This window comes from Festucalex cinctus, chromosome 1 (assembly GCF_051991245.1).
Source record: "Festucalex cinctus isolate MCC-2025b chromosome 1, RoL_Fcin_1.0, whole genome shotgun sequence".
NCBI classification, from domain to species: Eukaryota; Metazoa; Chordata; class Actinopteri; order Syngnathiformes; family Syngnathidae; genus Festucalex; species Festucalex cinctus.
This window is the reverse complement of record NC_135411.1, coordinates 66,398,409-66,421,266: the sequence shown is the minus strand read 5'-3', so window position 1 is coordinate 66,421,266 and position 22,858 is coordinate 66,398,409. Positions and strand designations below refer to the sequence as shown.

Sequence of the window (22,858 nt, the reverse complement as noted above, 5' to 3'; positions counted from 1 at the left end):
TGGTGGTGGTGGGGCTCCTCGAGGTGCTGGGCGCTGGCCTGCAGACATCCTCCTCGGGGCAGTGGGACTTGGAGGAGGAGACCTGCAGTAAAGGAGGTTTACAATGTTTTGATATTGTATGTATTCCCTGTTTTTCATTGATGACATTACAATGAAGTACCTGCGACCACCGCTTGATCCCCCGACCCAAGAGTTGTCAACAGGGGGTGGCAGAGGAACAGTAATGGTGGTGGTTGAGATATCCCCAATGATAGCCAAAGCTTCTTTTAGGGCCTGGTGGGTCCTCAGCACCTCATCCCTCCTCTGGGCTTGCTCTTGGGACTCATCCATCAGGGCGTTCTGGTCACCTGCAGAGTACAGCTGGGCCAGCAGCTCTGCATTGATGAACTCCTTCACCTAGTGGCAGAGAGAGGAAGTGCAGATTGAACATTCGGATGCAGAATAAACACACATAGGAAGTGAGTCGCTTGCTTACATTATTAATCATGAGATGCATGATGGCCTTGGGCATGAGATCCCGGATGCACTTGTTAACAATGGCCATGTAGGAGTCAACTAAGTTACGGATCGTTTCCACTTTTCGCTCCAATTGCGGGTCCATGGAGAAGTTATCCGAGGTGGTAGTGGAGGACTCACTTTCAACCTTTGAGAATTCCAGAGGGACAAAAAATACATTCAAGTTTAAAGGTGTTATCAATGTAAAAGACAGAGGCGAGACAAAACATAAAAACGGTAATAAAATAGCACAAAGTGCAGCAAAGGTTCATGCAGATTGTAGCACTTTTTCAGTCATAACAATCACTAAACAAAAGTCTGCTAACCGTGGTGGTCTTCTCAGGGTAGACCCCGGCACGTAGCAGAGAAGACTTCCAGCTGTCCACATCATCCTGAGAGTCACAAGCCAATTCCAGAGTGCGGTTGTCCTTATACACATTCCTGGATGCCACAGCAGAACATGCATAAAATAAGTCAATTGTTTTAGATGAGAAGATGACTAATAAAGCTTTCAAAACAAAAAAACACTCAAATGAATATAGAATTAAAGGTTAAACTTTGTAGATTTACTAACAGCGTTTGCCGTTATAAAATAAGTATGTAAAAAAAAAAACAGCTTTATGTATTGACAGTGAATTGAATGGAGTTGTTTCTGCGTGTATTAGTTTGTTGGCTGGACTCATGCACACACTACATAACTGATAATCCAAAACATATTTCAAGCACCACACGCAGGTCTAGAACTCTAGAACTCTAAGTGTGGTCTATATAACTATAAATCGATATTCATTTTATAAAGCACGGGTGGCTGACCTTGACTCTGTATTGAAAATACAGAATATGTGCTTGCTGGACATGAAACTCTTCTCGACATCACGCACTTTCAGGTTGTCCAGAGGGAGCATGTACTTTTTCTCTTTCTCCTGTGAACGAGAGCAACGCCATTGTCATTATTGTCTCGTTGTCAATTGTGCAATGATATTTGTGTACACAATAGTCCTGGGTGATGTTGGCAAGTAGGAGGCGAAGTTTGGTTTTAAGGAAAGGCGAGAGAGGGGGTGAGTCGAAAGAGAAGGGGTGACAGGAGGGAGGAGGAATGGGGGAGAAATGAGAGCGGGAGGTAAAAGTGGGAGTGAGAGGGGGAAGAAAGAAATGGAGAGGAAAAAGAGAGGGAACAAGACCACATGTGGAAGTCATTATGAAGCGGGTTCAGGACGCAGTCGCCGTTCACGGTGCGTTATACAAAAAAAGGAGAGCTGGTAGCAAGAGGCTGGAGAAAACTCTGGTGGTCACGTCAGAGGAAATGCAGATGTATAAAAGCACTGGAGCTCCACATAATGCGCTGTTCAAACACAATGTTGATCTTTTAAGATGTGAGGCTCAGACGCGGTGATAGAAACACAAGTGGGCTCGTGACAGGGCCTTTGGGCCAAACAATTCTCATCATCATTTTCATACTTCATCATCACCTCGCCTTTGATTGGATTATTTGTCTTTTTTACTTTTATCCCCCCTACGCCACTCAGTAGTTTCTCAATATTTTTTCTTTCCATTCCAGAGGGGCCCACTTCCTGCCTGATTTTTTTGGGAAGAAGGCGGGAGAGAGTGCGAGATTAAATGACAGCCTGGCGTTAAAATTCAACATCTGGTAGTGCTTAGCAGCGCTTGGAGAACCAGAGGAGGAGGAGTATGTTTGAAGTTAAAGAGACGGCGGGCGAAGGAGGGAAGACTGAATCGGAGAACAAACAACAAACCCGATTTGGAGATTTGCTGATCATCTGACGAGTAAAGGTAAATTGTTGCGTGTTTGAATTCAAATGAAAAAAAAAAAAAAAAGCGAACCGCAGAATGCCGAAACGCGGCGGACTCATTCTGGGTTGTATTCCCAAAGGGGTCACGACACTCCATATATGGTCACACAGGTCCCCTCCCTCTTCCTCTTGCTTCCTCTCCCTTTCACACTCACTCACCCCCCCATCTCCCTCTTTTTTGAAACATCCCCTCCCTGAACGTGCAGCCAGTCTGCCCCAGTCGTCTGGGCGCATATGCCACGTCAGGACTGGATACTCTTCATGGCCGGCATGACCGAAACGGACTGTGGGGGGACCCAAGGTGCAAACCGCTACTGAAAAAATAAACACACCAAGAGATGTGCACCTAAAAGCTGGGGAGGCAACAACTCTGACAAGCCAATTGCACTTTTTAAGAGCTTTCGGTTGATGGGTTCCTCGGTGCCAACATGGGAGGGCACAGACGACACTTCAGAGCCGCGAGCAGCTGGAATGGCAGAAAACAGCAAAAGGCCTGACAATTCATTCCGGCTCCGTCCACCCAGTGTTCAGACTACCTGTTCATTGTCATACTGGTGTACAGTAGTCTGCACATTGGTTAGACTGGGCATGGACCTTCTTCTGTCAGTCTGTCTTTCTGTGTATGTCTGTCTCCAAGCTTTCCAACTTCTTTGTTTTGGTGCTCTGTTTTCCTTGCTGTACTCTTAATCTGAATCATGTATACTTTGTCGTAAGTGATTTAGAACTCACATGTCCTTTTTAATTCGTTGTTGGCGAATAAACAATAATCTGTTACTTCTTTAAGGAAATTACCAGTGGTAGAAGTCTATTGAGTGATAATAGTAAAATATTTGAAACATTTTTAGCAGAGATGAATGAGTACATGTGCAGGCTACTAGCCTGCTAGCACTGTGAGGAAGATGCACTACACAGGAGGGGGAGGAGCATAGGTGCCTGCAAAGCATCAAACACTCGCCAAAGGACAGCGGGACAATCAATCAAGCGCAGTTTGAAAATATAGTCACACTCAGACAAGATGATTTCAGTGGGTGGCCAAATTGAACATAAGAGCAAGTGGATTTCTCTGGTGTCACTTGGCATAGAAGCCTACCAAAGAGAATGTTGAGAGAGTTGAGAGAGTTTATATAAAGTTGAGAGAAAAGCTTCACATAAGCTTTAATGGATACTGTATTCATGAAGGAGTGTATTGATATTTAAACGTTTCTCGCTGCAGAATTGTTAAAGGCTGATGTCTCGGATTAAAAATTCTCCATTTTCACAATAGGAACGCAAGCAGTTCCAATGCTAACCACACTGAGGGGAGCGCAACACTCAGTGTACGCACATGCATGTGTATGTGACTGTAGAAAGTTCACAGAGTGTAAAACAGAAATATACAAGGCCACACTCGTGAAGTCTATAATTTCCTGCATTGCCACACTAAGGTATCAAATGACAATCTGAACCCCCAATGCTGCGCAGTCTGTGTGCAGTCTGACAGTGAGTGCTGTTCATATATTTTGGGTGTCTGAGAGTGACCATGTGGTTGAGATTGGGAAGTATCCAAATTTGCAAAGATGAAACAAATGCCTGAATTCCCAGGAGAAAGATCTGTGCAGAGAAGAAAGACATTACGGAACGTAAAAAAAAATTAAAAAATTAAAAAATTTAAAAATTTAAAAAAAAAAAATCTTAAAAAGCATGTCATAATTCCACATGTGTGAGCATTTTTAAATGATTTACAATCAACGATACTTTCAGAAAGGCTGTAGTTGATTGAATATAGTGCCAATAAACAATTGCATTCTAATTTCTTTGTAAAATAATGAGTCGGAATCTGAAGAGGTTGCAGTGTGTCCGCCTATCTACACTTGCTGTGCAGAATATCCTCCAACCTGTACAGCAGGCACAGACAGGCAGATAGGCAACAGCCAGCCAACCACGCCAGCGACCACATCTGCACAAGCATCTGGCATCAGTCATTGCAGCTATTTCTATTGATCAGATGTAAATAATTAAATGTACTTTTTACCTCATATGGGAGTCATTTTCATTTTTAGGAATGTGCCATACTCGTCTCAATCAGCCTATTGTACACCGTATAATTTAAAAAATGTCTTGATCGTCAATTTATGGAATCTTTACATTATTGTGGAATGGAGCAAACATTTAAATTTGTTTACAGAACATCTGATTTGATGATCATTGTGTGTCTGCCAGATTGTTGTCATGGCAACAAACTTTAGCGCTTGCCAAGTAAATGTTCTTCGACTCTTTGATCTCCATCTCCTTTGTTCTGAGTTGTGATGATAGCGGCTGTGTATTCATATCATGTTATGGTGTGTTCCTATTGGTTGGTTCACTGTAAAAGCTTTTCTCTTCCAGAGAACCTGCTTTGGGAGTTGATAGGTTTCTGCCTGACGCCAGCAATGTTGACTGACGTTAATGGGGTCCAAATATTTTGAAATTTTGATGCAAATTTTGTGAAAATGCGCAAATGAAACCTCATGCGAATTATGCCCATTTCCATTTGTTATTATTTTGCGTATGTTGAGAGGAGATGAGAGTGCACTATGAGATGACGTCATATGAGAGGGGTCTCTTATGTCATCATTTATTTGCAAAACCTGTTTCCATTGCCAAAATTGGTATTTTCCTTTTATTCCTTTTATCAATACGCTGAATAATCCACGCACTCCAAGCATAAAAACTTTTTTTTTGCAAATTTTTGGTGTGTTTTTTTAATTTTATTTTTTAATACAATGTCTAGCATTTCCGTTCAGTTTTATTTTCAGAATTATTGAAAATTTGAATAAGAATAGACGGCATATGAGCAATTTAGAGTCTTCAATTAATCTAACGTTTACCTTTTAAGAATGTCTATCCATCCATCCATCCATCCATTTTCTTGACTGCTTATTCCTCAGAAGGGTCGCGAGGGTGCTGGAGCCTATCCCAGCTGGCTTTGTTCAGTAGGCGGGGGACACCCTGAACTGGTCGCCAGCCAATTGCGGGGCACTTTTAAGAATGTGAGAGGTGACATTTGAACCCCGGATATCAAACTGTGACACAGAAGTGCTAGTAATTACTTGTCCACTGTCCACCTCACACTGAGGTCATTTATGAAAACTTCATACCTGTCTTTGTTCACACCTTTCCAACTATGAAACATACGACCATCATTTTCGAGCTATGATGGCTGTTTTTTTTCCCCCCAAGCATTCCTCATCACTTTCATCTTGGATGGCCAAAATCCTACCTTAGTTTTCCATGTTTGATAAAATACGTCATAGGTACAACTCACCTCATCGTCTTTGAACCAGGAGAGGCTTTCAGCAGTAAGCACAAACCAGTACTCTTTGGCGCCTCCCTTCATGATGCTGATGTTGTTTATGGTCAGCCAGCCTTTGCGGATGACCTGGGGAGGCCAAAAAGGTTAAAAGTTGTAAAAATACATCATGTAAATACTGGCAATGAAAGGCTGGAGGACAAGAAAAGCGATGAAGGACACGAGATATTATTCATTTGCTTTGAATTGCAATGAAATGTGTGCAGTGGCAAGGGTTAGCCGTGTCGTGCTGTGTTGTGTTTGTGACTGTACGACAGTGCACTGTCATGCAAAGACGTGTGTTCCCCACAAGAAAAAGCCATGTTAGCTCATTATTAAGTGACCGTTGTGTTAAATGCTTCAGACAAACAATAAGACAAGTGTGTGTGCATTGTGTTAGTTGTGGTAACCCCACTGCATAAACACACCTGCAGGCATAGTGCCAAGTGCTTATTAGGTTAGATTACTGTCAGTCTTGCACCACCTCACTAAGACACACTGAGGAGGTTACCCGAATCATTTCGAAGCTGCTGCTGTTACCGGCACAAATGAAAAAGCTGCAGCAACGCTCTATGGACATACAGTAAGTCTTAAGACACACTTGTAAACCAATTAACTAATCTATGACTTACTTCCTCTTGACTCTTATCTTTACTATATTTCCATTTTACCAAGATGGAAATATAATATTGGAATGAGGCCCCATCATAGCTGCACAAAGGTGACCAACGCCATATTGTATTTCCTCGCACTGTACCTAGAATTCTTGTAGGTGTTCCAATATGTATGTCCATGTATGTATGCAGTAGATAAAACATTTTAACCCGGCAAATCCTTTGATATTTGTACTTCATTATGAGGCACCGCCTTGTAATCTGTGGGCCTTGGTGGGTGAAGGTGTTAGACAGCAAGCGATTGTTTGATCATGTCTTACAATCAGGCCTGATGCAGGAGGAGAGGAGGCCTGCAACAAGGAGGAATGTGGTGCTTTTAGAATAGAATAGAATAGAATAGAATAGAATAGAATAGAATAGAATAGGCCTTTGTAGTCCTGCAATGGGGAAATTCATCTCGTCAATTTGTATACTCTCACAAAATTAAAGTGAACTTTAAATAGATTGAATCTGCCAGTAAGGGAAGACATTTTGTGACCGAAGAGTCTTACAGAGGTTAGATCAAGTTCCTGTGAAGGCAACAGTGGCAGAGAGCACCATACTTTGGGCAGATGCGTTATTGCAGGCACAAATGAGATTGCAAAGCAGAACCCACAATGAGTAATACTCACCCACAGACACCCATAAGAGGGCAGCTGACATTCTCACTAAGGGATGGGGATGAAATGCAAAGTGGCACCTTGATGACACAGGAGGGGTTCAAACAAAGGGAAAGGTCTCAACAACAACACTGATGTGATGGTGGTGGCAAAAAGCAAATCCATTGTGATTTGTTTTTGTTTTTTTGTAACTAAAATCATAAAGCCAAATAAAACATACACGGGTGCCCAGTGCCCAGTTACAGATATAATGCAGTAAAGTGAAAAATAACAGACACATCTAAAAATAAAATTAAAAATCACATATGTTGTGCAAAATTCAATAGATGAACTCCAGTGGAAGACTATATTTGATATCTTGTCCATGTGTGCACTATATTTGGGACAAATCCCTCACCTGGTTTGTTGCTGAACTCTGACTCTTGTTTGTCTGACTGCTTCTCTGCTGCGCACTGTGGAGTAGAAGGTGGTGAGGGTGACAATCAAGAGACAACTTGCAAGTTTTTCATTGTCTAAGGATGATGTAAAGTTATACAATGTGAGTATTTACTTTGCAAAGCCAATGAAGTCCTCATGGTTAGTATTGATGTAAGAGAGCTGAATGTCTATCACCAGTAGAACCTGAAAAAAAATCAGCATTAATTCAAATGGACAAGTTTGACTTTTCCCGCGTGAGATCAATATTTTGGATAGTCTGTTTTATTATTGTTGGTACAAATAACAAAGCTTGTTCGGTAGCAGGTTAAAGGCGAGCTGGGCGGTACATTGTCATAAATACTTTTTTTCCCTCAACCCCTGTATGAATTAGGAAAAAAAATATAAACCTGAAACAATAAACAGCAATTAAAATAGACAATTTTAGTTTTATTCGGAGGAATAGTAATATATATATATACACTGTCTATACAGTATTTTGGACAACATTTTTTCTTATTGTTGTTACATAACAAAGTTAGGTTAGCAAGCTAAATGGTGGTGGTACACAAATACTTTTTTTTCCCCTCAAATTCTGTATTAATTAGAAAACATTTGTAAACCTGAACCAATAAATAGCAATTAAAATAGACATGTTTTACTTTTTTTCTGAGGAATTGTGAGATATATATTTTGGACAATCCGCTTTTTTTTCTTTTTTTTTTTTAAATTGCTCTTACATAATAACGCTAAAGGCAGACATTCTCATAAATACTCCTCCCCCCAATTCTGGATGAATTAGAAAACAAAGTTATCAGAACAAAATTATCAGGGGTAAAGTTGTTCTGTGTAAAAGAAGGCCAATTGTTAGTCTTATGTTTAGTAAACACAAACAATCTAAAAGCTTCATTCCTTACATGCAAAAATGCTACTTTAAACAAGTAGTATCAAAGTATCAAAATGAATACATTACACGTTTGTGCACATAACAAGTATGGTGACACAGAAAAAAATCAAGTACTGTGTGTTACCTGTTCCTTGGCCCGACTTTCTCTGTCTCGGATATGAGAAGTCACAATTCGCTCTGTTTCTTCACGCAGCCTTGGGAAACATTCCAGCTGTAAACACACCATACACAGCATATCGTTACTTCCACATAATGACTGCTGATAAAGAACTGTAAAATCCATATGGGAAACAATGAAAACTGAAAAATTAACATTCTAATGTTATTGTCAAAAAAAAAAAATGTCAGATATGTTTGAATTGTTCTCACTGCATTAAGACTAGGGATGTCACGATAAGGGCAATATCGTGATATCGCGATATTAAAACTGCCACAATATCGCCGTCGTCATGTTCACAATATTTAAAAGGAACAAATTTGTTAAAAAAAAGTCAGGTTGATTTCCATTTGTGCAGTTCTAGCACCGGGCGGCACGGTAGTCGAGTGGTTAGCACGTCCGCTTCCCAGTTCTGAGGTCTCCGGTTCGAGTCCAGGCTCGGACCCTCCTGGGTGGAGTTTGCATGTTCTCCCCGTGCCCGCGTGGGTCTTCTCCGGGTACTCCGGTCTCCTCCCACATTCCAAAGACATGCATGGCAGGTTAATTGGGCGCTCCGAATTGTCCCTAGGTGTGCGTGTGAGTGTGTATGGTTGTTCGTCTCTGTGTGCCCTGCGATTGGTTGGCAACCAGTCCAGGGTGTCCCCCGCCTACTGCCCAGAGCCAGCTGAGATAGGCGCCAGCAGCCCCCGCGACCCTTGTGAGGAATAAGCGGTCAAGAAAATGGATGGATGGATGGATGGACAGTTCTAGCACCCTCTAGTGGCTAATTTATTAGTGCTACTTAATTTTCATTAGGGATGTTTTGGCCTTCTATGTTTAAAATCTATGCTAATTGTCAGATGAAGGGGAACCTAATTTGCTTGTGAAGCGATCAATGTGTGCTTGGATTAGCAAGTAAGTGCCTCAATATTGTTATTAGAGATTGTAGGTGGTTTATATGCATTGCTGTTATGTACAAAAGCACAATATTGTGCATTTTTTAATATGAGCTCTCTTTTTTACAATATTGTGATCTTTTTTAAATATCGCCAACGCCCCCACAATATCGTGATAATTATCGTATTGTGACCTTCATATTGTGATAATATCATATCGTGATGTTTGGATATCGTTACATCCCTAATTAAGACATGCCTTTGCAGAGTATAAAACTGTATGAATCACCTTGTTCGAGCACTGGCGTACAGTGTTGATGAGTTCCTGGATGACCATGTCCACACACTTGACACAAGGCTCCTTTAACTTGATGATCTGTTTCTTCACAATGGCTTCAAACGCCATGTCTGGAGTGAACAGGCCCGTCCTGCCACCCAGACAGAGAAAAAAGATTAAAGTTTCTGTACTACTCAACATTATTGACTTTTACTAAATGTATAGCTATATCCTGCATTTAGTGCATGTTTTGATGTATTTAAAGGGACAGCAACATGAAAAATCAACTTTTTCAAGTTTTAAGCTGCGTTAAAATGCTAAATCCTCACCAAAAACATCGCCAAAGTGGTGTTTTCCTTCATTCCCCCCCCTATGAGAAATTCTAGGTTATCCTGCTCTCCAAGCGCCAGCCCCTCCCAACCTGAGAAAACGAGCTGTTGTCAGTCTGTTTCATCATTAGGAGGTCTTCTCTGAGACCTCCATGGGATAGTGACAAAAGTAGCCTTTATCAATAAACATTTTGTCCAAATGAATTCAAAGCAATCAATTATCCTAAACATTTGCAATGACAACTGTCCGTCTTAAAGTGTGCTGGCTGACAGTTGTGTAAACTACAAGTAAAATCTTTGCACTGCTGAACCTAACTCAATGAATAGTATAGTGGTTTGTGCTTGCGATGTAAGCAGCAAGTCCCCGATTTGAGACCAGCTAAGGTTTTTTTCCTCCTTCTTCTTTCCTTTCTCTTCTTCCCTCTCCTCCCCTCCTCCTCTGCGACTTCTTGTGGCAAAGAGCTGTTTTGTTTCAAATGTTTATTGAAGAATTGGCTTGCGTCAAGTTGCGTGGCCATTCAGAGGAGTGCTCAAACGCAGAGCTCCCATAGCAGACTGCAGTCGGCTCGCCGACAATCACACAGGGAGAGGCGGTGTTTTACTGAACCGGGCATTTTGCTTCCGCGTTAGAAAAGTAACCAGCAAAACACAGAATATTTCATTAAAAAAATACATTGCCATGGTGTCAAAAGTAAGATTGAATCATGATATTCTGTTAACTGTTGGAAGGGCTTAAAATACCGTGGTGTAATCCTTTTAAGCTGTCCACAACAGTAGCAGGTATATAAAACCTTCAATGCTGCCAACATGTGCTTGTATTTTTTTTTCCCCCCAAATGAAAAAAATTACAGTAAATCTGTGAAAGTTAAGGTAATTTCAGTGACTTGCTAGTTTAGCCCAACGGTCCCAAAAAATACCGTATATTTTCGTATACTGAAGTTTGGTTCAAACACTATATAGACTATATTACTAAAATGTTTAAAAATTGCTTTTGCTTGAAATAATATCTGGATAAATAAAATGTATATTTTAAAGATATGGATGCTGTGAAAAGACAACCGTGACAAGGCGAAAGCAAAACAAAAGAAAAAATAAAGGCTTCTCCCATGAACAACATATTTTTAGATATCTGGCTTGCCATTAAATGAGCTTTTTTCAAATCCTCCCCTTGGGATGGCTTTTTGTGTGTAGTCGAGTGTTGCAGCTTCAACAGTTACATCCAATATTTGAGTATCTGACTAAAAACCTTAATTAACATTATGTAAGGCCATATTGGCGCCTACTTGATTAGTGCAATATGCGATAAAAGGAAAAGACACCCACCTGATTCCGTGAATGTTCTTGATGGCATAACTGATCTCACGACGCATCTCCTTCTCATCACACTCCATCTACAAAGAATATATACAGACAGAGAAAATGAGGGCATTTAGTGAAGTAGCGGGTGTATGACTACCATTGTAATGACTTCATAAGTGAGCTCAGACAGTATGCCATGTCCACAAAGAAGACAAATTATTATTATTATTATTTTTTTTTTTTAAATATCATTTTGTCTCCTACTCGGCCTGACGTTCAGTGTCATCTTGTCAAGAAATTACACAAGCAACCTTGTGGGAGTTATATTACACAATCATTTTCAAATAGAAAAATCTAAAGGCCTTTTAATAGTCCAAGCGAAATGCTTCAAAAAGTATATGCAGTTAAAAAAAAATCTTCTATTACAAGGTGATAGAATATGGATATAAATATCTAATATTGTCTGCAATAAAGATTACCTTGACCAGTTCAAATGGGAAACGTTCATGGAAGATGCGGTTGATTTTGGCTCCACCTGATAATTCCACTGTGTCCACCTGGTCTCCTGAACCCTCGATCCTCTTCTCAAAGTCCACAGAGAACTGCTGCACCATCCTGAAAACAATATTGATAACAAACATTCCTTTAATTGTCAATTAGTTATTTTACGGGTGAAACTGGGGGGGCTATTAGACTGACTGCAACAGCTGCTTGGTTTTGCGGGACGGGTCATCTGGTCGGTATCCTCGGTATTCCTCGGCCTCCTTGTCCAGAGCCAACAGCTGGGATTGAAGCTTACTGCGAAAGGCTGGCAGAGTGTCTCTGATGTGGTTGGTCAGTTGCTATGGGAACATAATTCCAACAATACACATTTTCAAAATAATTCAACCTTGTGAACCAAAAAAAACAACAACAAAAAACAGTCTGCCTTTCCAAATATAAATATGCTCAATTGTAAATGGCAAAATTAAGACGGTATACATTTTTATGCAATGTTTATGATTGCATGTAGATGCACAATGAGACATGTTTGTGATATTTTGGTTAACAAGTGAGTGGATTTGTTTGTATAGACATTGTCTCTCATCCCCCACAATGATGTGTCATATAATGGAAGTGGGGGGGACAAAAAATCTAGGGCACAATCTTATTAATTATGCAAAGTGCACTGCGAGTAAATCCATGATCACCTGGTTGAGCACTTTCTGCAGGCGTGGGGTGCCCATTTTGTCCCCCATGTGCCGGTATGCCGGGTGAGAGAAGAAAAACTTTCTCTCTGCCTCCAGAGCTGCTTTGATATCTTTCTTCCCATCGATGTCCTTCTGACTGCGGTTTACCACGCCAATGTAGCCTGAAAACAACAACAAAGGGACACAAATTGACCAAAATAATGACTGATCCTGGGGGAGTGAGTGAGAGAGGAGGCGGGGAAAAAAGCAGGCTTCAGTTGTGTGAAGGATGCTGCCGGCTAGTCTGCCAACAAACCTCTTCTCAGTGGCAGCAGCTTGTTTTCCAGCACGTCACGGGCATCTGTGCCCTCGTCCATCAAATCCAGTTTGGTGATCACTCCGATAGTTCTCAGACCTACAGGACCACATTGCGGTTAGATTGCCTTGGTTGTGAGAAGAAAAAAGTGCTCTATTTCATCAAGTCCACTACTTCCATGTTAATATGTAAAGCACAGTAGAAGCAAGGTTATTAAAGTTAATGTAAAATAACACACATACACAAAATGTAACTAAAAGAAAAAAATAACTGAAACTAAAATACAAAAAAATTATGAAATACAATAAACACAAAAATGATTTAAAAATAAATAAATAAAATAACTGAAACTACATTTTATGGTTATAAGACTAATGAAAATTAACAATAATTATAATAAAAATGTCCTTCATTTTCAGCCAAATAATCTCATACATTCGCTTTCGGTATTCATTTGATGTATTTACGTTAGTATTGCTGTACATCCTTACAGAAAAAGGAAGGTCAAAAAATTGAAGATTTGTTTTTATGTTGTACTATGGATGTTTTAATTACACAGCACTTTGATTACATTTTTATGTATGAAAAGTGCGAAATAAATAATATGATTGACTGATTGGTTGATAATATACTACAGGGACTGTCTCAGAAAATTAGAATATTGTGATATTGTGATAAAGTCCATTATTTTCTGTAATGCAATTAAATAAGCAAAAATTTCATACATTTTGGATTCATTACAAATCAACTGAAATATTGCAAGCCTTTTATTGTTTTAATGTTTGCTGATTATGGCATTTTTTTTTTTTACTTGGTCTGAGGAAATATTCTATTATTTTGAGATAGGATATTTGAGTTTTCTTAAGCTGTAAGCCATAATCAGCAATATTAAAATAATAAAAGGCTTGCAATATTTCAGTTGATTAGTAATGAATCCAGAATGTATGGCATTTTTGCTTATTTAATTACAGAAAATAAAGGACTTTATCACAATATTTAAATTTTCTGATACAGTCCTGTATATAATTTTCAATACTACAAGAACTTTTGCAATTCATCTTGCCTTTTTCTCCCCCTCTGCATAATCCTCTTCCTTGAAATTAATTGGGGTCAGGGGCTAATGTGAACCATAATCATTCTCATGCACAGCATCCTCACAGAGTGGTTAGTCTTTCATGTGTGCAATATCATGATGTTTATATAATGATAATTCCATTGAAATGATTTTGTCACTATATTAATGGAAGGACATTCTCAATTCGACTCGCCTGTTGGTATGTCAGTCTAGTTAGCATCTCTCGCCTGTCCTCATTCAGCACAAATGATTCATTCCTTCCTCCCTCATTGCTTCATCTGTGTCCTCCTCCTCTTCCTGTTTCCCTTCTAGTTCATTCTCCCGCACGTCCTCTCCTTTTTCCCACTCTGCAGTCTGGAGGTCAAATTATCTTCATCATCTCATCTGGAGTATTGCCTTTCCCTTTAAAGCGTCTTCTGTCCTTTAGCTGCTCTTTCGTTTATCTTCGCATCTAGCCTCTGATATTAAATTGAAACCTGAGCAATCACTGCTGATACATGTTGTGCCCAAATTTAGAGAGGTCAAAATACAAATTCCTTTTTTGACAGCATCTTGCTAAAGATAGCCCCATTTGATTTAATCAATCAGTTAATTAATTGAATCAATCCCTTGACTCACCTTGAGGATCAACGTCCTTGGCCAGTTTAAGGGCGTCCGAGTTGGCAAGGTCAGTGTTGGCGGGAGTGACGGCCAAGATCAGGCAGCTCTCCCTGGTGATGAACTGCATGATCATCTCCCGGATTTGCTGCTCGATATCAGCAGGCTGGTCTCCAACCGGCACCTTGGTGATCCCAGGCAAGTCGATGAGGGTCAAGTTCAGCACTGATCAGGAGGAAGAGCACCATATGAGAACAGCGGAGGACATTTGGACGATTTTTGGAAACACTGTATGAACAAATGCCTTAACAGGAACAAACATCCTCAGAGCTTCCATCAATTACGGTAATACCACCATCTATAGCAGGGGTGGCAAACACATTTTAATTCAGGGGCCACTTTCACCCAAATTTGATCTTAAGTGGGCCACGATAGGTCACAATATTTTCTGATTTTTTTGGTGCAAATAATCGCAAGTACATTCTGAAACGATTCCCATTTCTCAATATCTTATTGCAGAGCAATCTGAAATTTTTCAGTTTTACCCTTCAGTGAATAAAATCAGCAACAACAGTTAATTCAGAAACAGAAAATCCAAATTCCAAATCTCAGAACTGTGCTATGGTTGACAAATCCATTAATCTTAACTTTTTTGGTTTATCAAAACCTTATGGAGGATTCTGTGAGGCGAACTGCCACACACCAATATCTTGCTGAAATTCTGCCAAAAGACCTGATCACCGGTTTGACACTTTCTCATGGTTTTAAAATGTCAACATTTCAAAATCCACTAATACTGGCAGTCACCAGTCATGAGGTCTTCTTTTTTTTCTATTTATTCGTTTATTTATTTATTTATTTATTTAAGGGGGACATCTGAGCAGAGCACAATGTGATTGGCTGCTTGCAGAGTTGAGAAAACCATCCGCCTCTTTGAAGTTAAATGCCTCCAATTCACTTTTTTTCTCTTTCTTGGCTAAGCTGTTACACACGAAGGGGCAGGAGGTTAGGTGCAATACGCATGAGACACTGCAAACATGGATGTCTCTGTTGATTAAATCCCCCAGTCCCCAATCAAAAAAAGAAAAGAAAAAAAAAGGTGCCAGCGGATACTAGTTAGCTCCAAGGACAACATGGGTAGTTGACGGGTCTGTTCTATAAATAGCTCATTGTTGTTGTATTTGTTTGTTTGTTTGTTCGTTTAAACTTAACATGGTACACATTTTTTTTCACCAAATGTTCTACATTTTGTTTAAAAATAAATTAGTTTACCGGTATATTTAATGGCAACTAAATATTGTTCTATTTTACCCAAATATTAAAAAAAAAAAAAAAAAAAAAAAAAGAGAGAGAGAGGTCATTTTAGAGCTGTAACTTTAAATACCGTGATGCCACAATATTTTTTTTCACTGTTATCATACAGTCAGAATTGAGGAAAATACAAATTCGTCCAGTTTCAATTGAACAAATATCAGCGCCTATTCATTCATATAAACATGTGCGCTATGTATGATTGCTGGAACTGAAAGTTATTCATGGTAAGATTCAATACAGCAACCTTCATCTAAAAAGTGAATTAGGAAATCAAGGGGCTAAGTACTGGCTGTTATTCAAGTTTGATGATGAGTCTTCACAGTTCTACAGCAAGAAATGTATTTTTAAAAATGACAAGGTACAATTACTGTCTGATTCCTTCTATTCTAAATGGGCTGTGACGTCAACACAGATATCGCAATAGATGTACCATTTCACTACAACCTCTTAAGTGCACCTAATTAAAGCGATACCAGCAGAAAAATCTCGATGCATTCTTTTATCACCAGCCTTGACTACAAATGAAAAGGCTGCAAAACAACCCTCTGCATTTGTAACGTTTGAACAAGGCATCTTTGAAAAAAGAGCAAGAGGAGGATGACTCATATCTGATCACAGTCTATTTGGATGCCACAGAGTCACTTATTGAAGTATTGAAAATGAAAAAATTGTGGTTTCGCACCATTTGGGGAATATACGCGTAAGTTGATGGGGACGGGAGAGATGCCTTTGTTGGCACCGGTGACACGGTCCGTCTCAGCTTCAATCTCCTGGCGAACCTCATCGAAATCTGTGAACTTCTTCCCTTTGCAGTGGAGAAATTCGGCCCATTCTGTGAAGATGGATGACATGAAACAGAGAATGAAGGCGATGGAACAACATGTGAGAGGGAAAGAAGGCCAGAGTGACAGCAGGGAATATAAAACAGCGGTATTCAAATGACAAAAAAAAAAAGTGTGTGTGTGTGGGGGGGGCTACATTTGTCAATTTGTGAGTGTGCCAGCAGCATGTGTGGGTGGGTAAATGTGTGGGAACCCACCTGCAGTAGCGCTGATAAGCTGCAGAACCAGGGGCCTGCGTGTGACGATGCCAGATCCACGGGGCAGGAAGTCCCTGTGGACAAACAAATAATCAAAATTCATCACTCCAGACAGTCAACACTAAACATCTTACTGAACGACTGCATTTTTGGTATTTATCGTTTAAGTAGATCAAACACTGAATAGAATGGTGGCCATTTTACAGCCAAGAATTTCCTGTAAGACTATTGAAAATGAAGCATTGGCACTTGATTTAAATAGAAAAGAACCTCCCATTTCTTGGGACTTAAATGCATGTCAGTGGACATAATTCCACAAAGATACAAAGAATGTTGATCTTTTGCAAAATGCTAATACTTTTGTTGATTTTGAATGTTTTTGGAACAAAAAAACAAAACAAAACAAAAAAAATTCAGCCTTCACAGATGATCATGATCTGAATAGGTGAGAATCATAGAGAAAAAAAAACACTACTTTTAGCATGCTCAGCAGGAATGGCCAACACCACAAGTAGGAGCAGTTTGAAAAAAAAAAAGCACTTCTCATCCATTCAAGATTCAGATTGTGTTGTGCACAGATGGACTGTTGCTCGGCATCACGACAACTCAACGAGAACAAGACAATATTCATCCATCTGGGTGTGCACACTTAACCAAACTCTTTGGTCCCTCTTCAACCTTCAGGCATACTAACTACTACTGTATTGTACTGTATATACTGTGCAGCTACACCAACAGCAATACGATCCATTTATTGATGCCTTATTAAAATAATTGCCTAGTCATTTTTTTTTTTTTTTTTTTTTTTTTTTTTTAGATTTTTCAGTAAACACAAAAAATTGAAACATTTCCATCATGAGGAGATGATTTAGGCAAAAAATAATATTTTTTGCAAAAAAAATGGCTGACGATTATTGCTGGCAGTTACTAACAAGACCTCTCTAACCTCTCTGACAATGTCCATCAACAATCAAAATAGCTTATAATTATATTTGTAAAGGCAGACGGAAATAAATTGTGTGACCAGTGTGTGGTGATGTGAATGTAAGAATTTAAAGGGGAAGTCAACCCAGAAATTATAAATATACATACAGACACAACACAAAAAAACACTAGAGCTAATCAATCACTAATCAGCTAATCACTCCAGCCATAATTTCCCACAAATCAAGAGACTGACTGATTAGCATTTGCTAAAAATTGTCAATAACTATTCCATTAGTTTGTCCATTTCCAAATACCAAGGCTGAACTAATGATCATTAGTGAGCGTGTGGGTGGATTATGCACCCATGCATGTAGAATATAATGCCGTCCAGAAAATGTCAGGCGTCATCTTTTAAAAGATGATCTATAATGAGTGCAAGCACCTGGCTGAGATCCCCAAGGTGCTGCTGCAACCTAAATCCAGCTTCGCTCTAGTAGTCACAAGATTGGGCTGTGTTGCGGTGTGTGTGTGTGTGTGTGTGTGGTCAACACGGTTTAAAGGTCTCTTAAACATGATGAGCTGACTATGAATGCTTTGAACTCTGCAGGCTACAGAGATTGGCCCCCATAGGCTGCTTATGTCACAAGGTTAAGGGATTATCCTATTTGCTGCGGTCAATTTTACCTGCCCACGAAGTTCTCCAGCACGGAGCTTTTTCCTGCACTCTGGCCGCCCACCACCGCGATTTGCGGCAAGTCCAGGTTGCACGCCTGGCCGATGGAGCTGAATGCATCTTGCAGCTTGTTGACCAGCGGGATCAGCTCCTCCATGCCACGGTTTCCCATGGTGCCTTTGGTCGGAGGGATCAGCGTTTGAGAGAAAGAGAGAGTGGGAGCTATAGAGAGGCAGACAGGGGGAGATAGAAAGAGAAAGAGAGAGAGGCTAGGGGATGTGGCGTTGCTATATTAGTCCAGGATACCGCGGTGCTTGTTGATGTAGTGAAGTCATCTAGCCACGCACTGCCCCGAGCCAGTCGGACTATAGAAGAAGGGAGGGTTGTAAGAAAGAGAGAGGAGAGAGAGAGAAAGAGAGAAAGGTGTGGAAAAGAATGATATGAACAGACATGCAGGGACAGAAAATTGCGCAGTTGCTTGCCACCAACATGACCACCACTACCACCTCCCCTCCTCTCATCCATTCCTACACACACGCGCGCGCGCACGGGAGGCCTATCGATTCAAGGGCATTTGTTGGATGAAGCTCCGTATCTTTACATTCATCAGTCGAAATGCATCACAATCGCCAATTGAAGCACCCTCATCTGCATGCACATCTCGCAAAACGCTCGCATTGTCATCAGGGCGTTAGTGACCGTAGCGTGTCCAGCCTACCTCGCCTCAGGACCTCATCGGTGTTGCTGTTGTGCGGTGGTCCTGATCGCTGTCCGGTGCTGAAAGGACTCTCGGATCAGGCAGCAAAGACGCTGCGAGTCTGTACGATAACAGAAACGGCGCCACCTGCTATAGCGGCACAACGGCGGTTAGTTGTGCGCTTCCTGCGCATTAATGCTGCTCTCCCGGCTGTGCTTCGTCACGCTCCAGGCCGGATGTCTGTCAACGGACTCTCATTCCGAGCACAAATTCACCGTTGACAGATTAATCATTTTACCCTTCTCGCTCCCTCTCTCTGGCTAAATTGTAGAACGTCGCCTCTATGCAGCATATCGACGCGGCGCTGATCCAATGAGAAACGTCCAGAAGGGACCGGAGGCGACTCGTGATTGGCTGCGTAGGTGAAGGTTAGGCCTACCTGAACCCACCCCCTGTTTACATCCGTACTACTGGCTTGGCTAGTAGTGAGTCATGCGGCACGGCTGCGCAACACGCGACGTGCAAAAGGCAGCTACTGTAGTGGATTCAATTGTGTGACAGAATATATACACGTAATTTAGTGATTTATTTCTAAAATGTAGTATTTAAGAACTCTCAGTGCGACACTCTCATTTGCAATGACAGCACAAATCTTATTTTTTTCATTCGGCCTTTTCACTGCGGTCATAATGCATTTTGCTGAAATAACACGAGGGGGCAACAGTGACCTAAAGTTGCTGTCGAATGGTTTGACTGATATGGCAAGCCCTTTGAGCATTTATTCCATATCCTTGATATCAGACAGTGGTGTTTCTCAACTAGTGCAGTCTTCGTCAGAACTAGTTGGACATTCAGCCATACTTGCTATGCGCTTTGTTGTATTACTTGTACAATAACACTGACATGCCACTCATTTTCTGCAACTTGTGCCACTTTTATCCAACTAGTGATGACACAAGTCTAACTAGTGACACATACAAGCATGCATGTAGTGCCAAACTCGCAGCTAGTCTTCTTTTTTATGCACTAGTTGCCCACTGGACCAAACAAGTCATGATCAAAAGCTTACTAGTTAACTAGTAAGGCACAAAAGCTCTAACATGTTTACTAGTTGACCGTGAATTATTCTAACATGTTAACTAGTTACCTCTGATTTCCTGCACTAGCTAACAAGTGAGCTGAAATACCTACTTGTTAACTAGTGAATGACAAAACACTGACAAGTCTACATGTTGAACTAGTGACACTCAAACGTTTTTACTAGTTAACTAGTGATGCCCAAAATTTCCACTAGTTACACTAGTGGGACATTTTGACTGAACTAGTTCAACTAGTGAGGTCCAAAATGTTCACTAGTAGAACCAGTGGATGCCAACATGCTCACAAGTCAACTAGTTTTGAGGTCTTTTACATTTTCTAGTTAGCTACAATGCCCAAATGTTCACTTGTAGAACAAGTGAAAACCAAATTGCTCACTAGTGGCACTAGTTACGCTAAATGCTAATCAGGGGGCCGGACAGTGCCATAAGTGGGTAACTCCTATTGGCTCTCTGATCAGTGCTCAACCCAGGAAAAATTTAACCCTGTAAAGCCTGATTTTGAGCTTCCACAGACGTTTACTGCCCCTTGTATCTTTTCAAAATCAATACAGTGCAGTCACTTTCCACTTTATACGCTATACTAAATAAAAAGGAATCCAGTGCAACAGTTCCTAAATAAATTCTCCCTTCTTTTGGACTTAAATTTTCAGTTGTTGTTAAATCTGTTCAAACTGCTGGTGGTGTATGATTGGCTGATTGGCTGTCCGAAGTTACGTAGATCTTGTCTGGTGCATCCTGGGTAATGAAGGCGGCGTAAGAACACGTCTGTACAAGTAAATCTTCAAAATGCTTGCTTGGTAAGCACTTTGTATATTTATTCCTTAAAGTGTCCACTAGAGGGCAGTTTGAGCTTGATATCAAGGATATCAAGCATGTCAACATGCACACCGAGCTTGATATCCGTGATATCAAGCTCAACGTGCCCACTAGTAGGCTAGTGGACACATTACATTGACCTTCCAAGTTAACAAGTATGCTTACATTGAGCGTACATGTTAACAAGTAAGCGTACATTGAGTGTACATGTTAAAAAGTAAGCTTACATTGAGCGTACATGTTACTAAGTAAATGTTCAAAGTGCCTGCTTGGTAAGCACTTTGTATATTTATTCCTTAAAGTGTCCACTAGAGGGCAGTTTGAGCTTGATATCAAGAATATCAAGCATGTCAATGTGCACATAAGGATGTCAACATGCACACCAAGCTTGATGGCCGTGATATCAAGCTCAACGTGCCCACTAGTAGGCTAGTGGACACATTACATCAGTGGCGTTCCTAAGCAACTTGGCACCCTAGGCAGGATTTCTGGTAGTGCACGTCACTCCCACCCTCCCAATCCCGATTGTCATTGGCTAGCCGTAGATAGGGACACCCTGGACTGGTTGCCAGCCAATCGCAGGGCACTCAGAGAACAACCATCCACACTTACAAGCACAACTAGGGACAATTCAGAGTGCCCAATTAACCTGCCATGCATGTCTTTGGAATGTGGGAGGAGACCCGAGCACACCCACGCGAGTATGGGGAGAACATGCAAACTCCACCCAGGAAGGCCGGAGCCTGGACTCGAACCCGAGTCCTCAGAACTGGGAGGCGGACATGCTAACCACTCGCCCACCATGCCGCCTGACTGATAAATGATAATTTAAAAAATAAAATAAAATAAAAAATTCTCCTTTCCCTGTCGCCCTTTTTGTTCACGAGCGCCCCTAGCATCTGCCTAATCCGCCTAATGGCAAGAGCCCCACTGCATTACATTGACCTTACAAGTTAACAAGTATGCTTACATTGAACTTACAAGTTAACAAGTAAGCTTACATTGAGCGTACATGTTAACAAGTAAGCGTACATTGAGTGTACATGTTAACAAGTAAGCTTACATTCAGCGTACATGTTAACAAGTAAGCTTACATTCAGCGTACATGTTAACAAGTAAGCTTACATTCAGCGTACATGTTAACAAGTACGCGTACATGTTAACAAGTAACATCACTAGTCTCGAGTCTCTTCTGACACCACTATAGTGTCCATTTTTAAGCTTACTTGTTAATTTATAAGCTCAATGTAAGCTTACTTGTTTACATGTAAGCTGAATGTAAGCTTACTTCTGAACATGTAAGCTCAATATACGCTTACTTGTTAACATGTAAGCTTAATGTATGCTTACTTGTTAACATTTACGCTGAATGTACGCTTACTTAACATGTACGCTGAATGTAAGCTTACTTGTTAACACGTAAGCTTACATTGAGCTTACATGTTAACAAGTAAGTAAGCTCAGTGTGTCCACTAGCCTACTAGTGGGCACATTGAGCTTGATATCACGGATATCAAACTCCTGGTGCATGTTGACATGCTCGCTATCAAGGGTATCAAGCTCAAACTGCCCCCTAGTGGGGACAAGTTAACAAGTGAAGTGAACATAAATTTGAACTAGAAAACTTGCAAAATTTTGTTTTTGTTTAAACAGTGATACTAGCACTACTGGTGGTACTAGCACCATGAATGCTACAAGCACTATACACTAGTGCTACTATCGTACTAATAGTACCACTAGGCTACTCGGATTTTAATGCTCATGGAGATGAGTAGGAAAACATCCAATGGTTTCCTACAGGTTCAGGAAAATAAAAAATAAGTTAAAAAACAAACAAACAAAAAAACAATCCCAGCGGTTGCATACACATACTGCCACCCATTGGCCACTCTCTGTCTATGCCTGTATACTGCACGGTATCTATACAGTGCAAAAGTACCAGTTATTTCAAAATAAAACAAACAAACTGAAAACAGCCACAATGCTTATTG

The 22,858-nt window shown here is 40.6% G+C and overlaps 1 protein-coding gene across 1 annotated transcript in view; it reads right to left on the bottom strand.

The window, feature by feature from the left end:
* Window positions 1–19,328, bottom strand: part of dnm3b (dynamin 3b) — a 25,579-nt gene extending 6,251 nt beyond the window's left edge. The window contains exons 1-20 of the mRNA XM_077503991.1: window positions 18,973–19,328; window positions 18,266–18,619; window positions 16,655–16,728; window positions 16,298–16,447; window positions 14,323–14,526; window positions 12,630–12,728; window positions 12,335–12,495; window positions 11,844–11,986; window positions 11,624–11,759; window positions 11,169–11,236; window positions 9,529–9,667; window positions 8,332–8,418; window positions 7,437–7,507; window positions 7,284–7,338; window positions 5,590–5,703; window positions 1,309–1,418; window positions 822–936; window positions 476–643; window positions 161–396; window positions 1–82 (exon numbers count right to left, since the gene is read on the bottom strand). The exon at window positions 1–82 is cut by the window's left edge and continues 92 nt beyond it. Of these exons, the coding sequence (XP_077360117.1) occupies window positions 1–82; window positions 161–396; window positions 476–643; window positions 822–936; window positions 1,309–1,418; window positions 5,590–5,703; window positions 7,284–7,338; window positions 7,437–7,507; window positions 8,332–8,418; window positions 9,529–9,667; window positions 11,169–11,236; window positions 11,624–11,759; window positions 11,844–11,986; window positions 12,335–12,495; window positions 12,630–12,728; window positions 14,323–14,526; window positions 16,298–16,447; window positions 16,655–16,728; window positions 18,266–18,426 (2,373 nt within the window). The 5' untranslated portion in view covers window positions 18,427–18,619; window positions 18,973–19,328. The remainder of the gene's footprint in view (window positions 83–160; window positions 397–475; window positions 644–821; window positions 937–1,308; window positions 1,419–5,589; window positions 5,704–7,283; window positions 7,339–7,436; window positions 7,508–8,331; window positions 8,419–9,528; window positions 9,668–11,168; window positions 11,237–11,623; window positions 11,760–11,843; window positions 11,987–12,334; window positions 12,496–12,629; window positions 12,729–14,322; window positions 14,527–16,297; window positions 16,448–16,654; window positions 16,729–18,265; window positions 18,620–18,972) is intronic.
* Between the last annotated feature and the right edge of the window lie 3,530 nt (window positions 19,329–22,858).